At 40.2% G+C, this 5,000-nt stretch overlaps 1 protein-coding gene across 1 annotated transcript in view; it reads left to right on the top strand.

The window, feature by feature from the left end:
- cfap74 (cilia and flagella associated protein 74) overlaps positions 1-5,000 on the top strand; it is a 67,068-nt gene that overhangs the window by 55,268 nt on the left and 6,800 nt on the right. The window contains exons 25-26 of the mRNA XM_031565575.2: positions 1-2; positions 2,257-2,386. The exon at positions 1-2 is cut by the window's left edge and continues 154 nt beyond it. Of these exons, the coding sequence (XP_031421435.2) occupies positions 1-2; positions 2,257-2,386 (132 nt within the window). The remainder of the gene's footprint in view (positions 3-2,256; positions 2,387-5,000) is intronic.

Raw genomic sequence — 5,000 nt, 5'->3', positions numbered from 1 at the left:
AGGTCCGTATCACACGCACCCCCGTGCACACACTCTCAGATTCACACACTACACAGAAACACACACGCATGTGTACTCAGAGTCAGGGATAATGCACGTGTACACACTAGACAGAAACACACATGCATGTGTACTCAGGGATAATGCACGTGTACACACACACTGATTCACACACTAGACAGAAACACACGCTTGTACCTCGTTTCCACCGACATGGTGCCGGTGCCGGTGCCGTTGCCAGTGCTGGGCCGGTGCTCCTTATCCGGCACCAGTTCTGCGAGTTTCGACCCAAATTCTACAGGTCCTGGTGCTTGGAATCCGGCACCGGCACGGCTCCCTGAAGTTGCTGGGTCCAAAATCGGGCACCACCAACATCACAGAGGTTATGGGCGGAGCTACCCCACCAGCAACAGAAATTTCCGCCGCCATTTATTTTCAGCCGTCAACCAAGATGATGAGTGAAAACGGTGAAAACATAAATGAAAAATCCATCCAGCAGTGGACCACGGATGAAATAAATATCTTGATAGCGATTTGGTCATCAACAGAAATGCAAGACAAACTTGAAAAGGCGGTAAGGAAAGCTAAAATATATGAGGAAAAACGGGGAGAATTGGAGATGGCGGGGTTCAAAAGGACAACCGACCAAATAACAAAAAAAAAAAAAAGAAAGAAAGCTTTCATCCATTAAAATGTGTTGGTTGGTCTGCCTAGTATACAGTAACTCTTTCAATCTGGCTTGTTTCTGTTGTGTGATATCACACTTAAAATTAGCTGTTGACTAAGCAAGTTCGTGTAGCAGCTAGCTAACTAGCACTAGCTGCTAGCTGTCGTGAGGTACTGCTACAGTTGTTATGGCAACTGGTAAGTATATATCAGTGTAGTAGCAAGTCAACTCCCGTCATGAACTGCATTGCCGCTCGTTTGATCTACGTGGGGAAATATAGAAAACCCGTTGCCAAGTAAACAGAACTTTAACTTTAGGTCGTATGGTACTACATAATGAAACATAATTGAAGTTTTATCGAAATGTATTTGGCTTCTCGCTGGAAGACCACTCGTGAATAAGTCAATATTGTAACCATAGTAACATGTCACAACATTCTATAACGTTCAGTTTTGGTAGTGGAACCTGTGGAAATGCACCGGCTCTGGCACCGGCACGGCCTTGGTGGAAACGGGGGATCTGAGCACGTTGGCGGCGGTAATGCACCGTGAAGTGTGTTATTTTCTGCTACATGAACACCGTGAAGTGTGTTATCCTGTTTATACCACAGTTGTCACATTTGTCACTCATTCACACATACACACTCAGTCACACACACACACACAGTCACACACACATAAACACACTCAGTCACACACAAACACACACACACACACACACACACTCATTCACACACACACACTCATTCACACATACACACTCAGTCACACACACACACACACACACACTCAGTCACACACATACACACAGTCACACACACATAAACACACTCAGTCACACACAAACACACACACACACACACACACACTCATTCACACACACACACTCATTCACACATACACACTCAGTCACACACACACACACACACACACTCAGTCACACACATACACACACACACACTCAGTCACACACACACACACTCAGTCACACACATACACACACTCAGTCACACACACATACACACACTCTCACACACATACACACACTCAGTCACACACATACACACACACTCATTCACACATACACACTCAGTCACACACACACACTCAGTCACACACACATACACACACTCAGTCACACACATACACACAAGAACTGTAATATGTCAGTAATGCATATAGACAATGTGTGAAAGCGTGTCCATAGATATCTACTTCAAAAGAGCTGTTTTGCCTGTGCACTCATCCTTGTTGTTTAAAAGATGTAATTAATTATGAGCAAAATAATGAACTTAGTGTTGGTAATGAGCCTAGATATTTGTTGCACTATATGGACAGAGTATATTGTATTTAATCAAAACTGACTATTTAATTTTGTAAATTATTTTAATTACACTTATTTGGTTTTCTGTGTGTGTGCATGTGTGTGTGCGCCCGTGTGTATTCGTTTGTGTGTGTGTGTGCGCTCCCGTGCGTGTGTGTGTGTGTGCCTGTGTATTACGTGTGTGTGCGCCGTGTGTATGCGTTTGCGTGTGTGTGCGCGCCTGTGTGTGTGTGTGTGTGTGTGTGTGTGTGTGTGTCTGAACACAGCTGCATAATGGCTCAGTCTTGACAGTGAAGTTCACAGCGTTTCTGGCCAGCCCTCCACCCACACAGCAGCAGCAGCCTCTCGCCCAATCAGACGACACCGAGCAAACTCAAGACCCATCACCAACTGGAGGTAACACACACACACACATCACTTCAAATACTGTACACACACACTCAGCCCTAACTCACTAGGGTGCTTCACCAAAACTCTTTCCCTACCCGTTTGTCTCTCTCTCTCTCTCTTTCTCGCTCTCTCTCTGTGTCTCTCTCTTACTTTCACTCTCTCTCTCTCTCTCAATTCAATTTTCAATTTTCAATGGCTTTATTGGCATGAATGTATGGTACACTGTTGCCAAAGCACTTAAACAATAAGAACAATAATAATAACAACAATGGTAATACAGGAACAGATAAGTTAATTAAATAATAAAAAAATAAATAAAAATACATAAAATAAAGATGCTTAAATAAAAAAAACATTACAATTATAATAATTACGTAAAGAAAAAACATAGACAGATAAGAATAGATAAAAAAATTTTTTTTTTAAAAAAACACTATGCGTTCAGGCCTATGTTTATTGGTGGTATGGCCTGCTCTCGGAGGATGTGGCAGGACTGCACATATTCGGAGGCTAAAATGTTACAGGTCTCTATTACCCCCAGGAGGAATGGTAGTTTTTGTTGGTTCGTTAGGTTTATGAAACCTGGGTGGATGTATTCAAATTGTTTGTAATATGCACTTCTTATATTGTGGTATTTTGTACATTCCGTCAGAAAATGAGGCTCATTTTCGACAGCGTTAATATTGCAGTGGACGCATAGTCTCCCTTCGGGAGCCACCCAGCATTGTCTGTGTCGCCCCTTTTCTACTGCAAGACTATGGTCGCTGAGCCTGTACTTTGTTAATAGAATTCTTTGTTTATAATTTTTTATTTGGATTAAGTATGGTGCCAATTTGCAGTCCTTTTTTAATGTTCTGTATACATTTAGCTTGCTGGATTCTTTCATTTGATTCTTCCAGCAGTTAGTGTAATTTTCTATACAGCTTTCTTTTAACTGTTTTAGTTTTGAGGCAATGCTTAAGTCTTTCTTGCTGAGCCCATGTTTTTGGACAAGGTAGTTGAAGGGGTCTCTCTCTGGGTGTCCATCCCTCAGTTGGGCAGCAGTGTGGTGGTGCCTGTCTGGTTTGCTTATTTGCAGATGGTTCCAGAATTTTGCTGCTCTCTTTTGTATGTCTAGAAGGAGTGGGTATCTTCCCAACTCTGCTCTACACGCTATGTTAGGGCAACTCCTGTTTACACCCAGTATATTTTTGCAGAATTCCAAGTGGAATAGTTCGGGGTGGCTTTTGTCCCATGTGTCCAATTTATTTTTAAATTTAGTTCCCCAAACTTCACTCCCATACAGTAATATTGGTTTCAGTATTGAATCAAAAAGTTTTAGCCAGAGTTTTATGGGGGGGTTATATTTTAGTAGTGATTTCCTGAGCATGTAATAGGTTTTTCTTGCCTTTTCCGTTAGATCTGTTATTGCTCCATCAAAAAGTCCAGTTGAAGAAATCGTTAGTCCTAAATAACAATATTTTTTTACTTGTTCCAGTTTTTCTTCGCCAATTGTGAAGCTGTAATAATTATTGTGTTTGGAATGTCTTTTTTGGAATACAATGATTTTGGATTTATCCAGGTTAATTGGAAGGGCCCATGTTATACTGTATTCATTGATAATATTCAGACTTTCCTGAAGCGCCTCTGGACTCGGGGAGAGTAGGAGGAGATCATCGGCAAAAAGCAGGCATTTAATTTCTTTATTTAGAAGTTTAAGACCTGGGGACGAAGATCTTTCAATTTTTGTGGCCAAATCATTAATATATATATTGAATAAGGTTGGACTTAAGCAACAGCCTTGTCGAACTCCTTTTGTCTGATCAAAATAATCTGTTAGTCTGTTGTGAATTTTTACACAGCATCTATTGTTTTTATACATATCTTTAATGATGTCATACGTTTTGCCTCCAATTCCACTATCAATTAATTTCAACATAAGTCCATCGTGCCATACTGAGTCGAAAGCTTTGCTAAAGTCAATAAAGCAGCCAAATATTTTACCTTTTTTAACATTTTGTACGTGTTCCTCTATGAGTGTGTGCAAAGTGTATACATGGTCGGTTGTTCTGTTGTTTTGAGAAAAGCCAATCTGGGATGAATTTATTATATTGTTGTTCTGGATACATTTTTGAATTCTATTGGTCAGGATGCCACAGAATACTTTCCCTAAATTGCTGCCTTGTGAGATGCCTCTATAATTATTAGGATTAAGTTTGTCACCTTTTTTATGGATTGGAGTGATGTGGCTCACCTTCCATTGTTCTGGAAAATGGCCTGAAGACAGGATTAAATTGAATAATTTTAACGTGGCCTCTCTTAATTTAGGTGTGCTGTGTTTTAGCATTTGGTTGTACACTCCATCTATGCCACATGATTTTTTGTTCTTGAGGGATTTTAATTTGGAGTTCAATTCTGATAATTTTATAGTGGAATCTAATTGATTTAGCCTGTCCTTTTGTGTCTCTTCAAGTTTTCTTAACTGAGATTCTAAGGTTTTTTGTTTAGAATTTAGGTTATCTTTTTTGTACAATTTTTCAAAATGTTCTGTCCATTTTCTTCCATCAACTAATGGGATGACTTTTTCTTTTCTTGTTTTGTCAAAGTTATTCCAGTGTTCCCAGAAGGAGTTATGATCTAA

The sequence above is a fragment of the Clupea harengus genome, chromosome 4 (assembly GCF_900700415.2).
Source record: "Clupea harengus chromosome 4, Ch_v2.0.2, whole genome shotgun sequence".
NCBI classification, from domain to species: Eukaryota; Metazoa; Chordata; class Actinopteri; order Clupeiformes; family Clupeidae; genus Clupea; species Clupea harengus.
The sequence above is the reverse complement of the archived record's forward strand: the minus strand, read 5'-3'. Positions and strand labels throughout refer to the sequence as shown.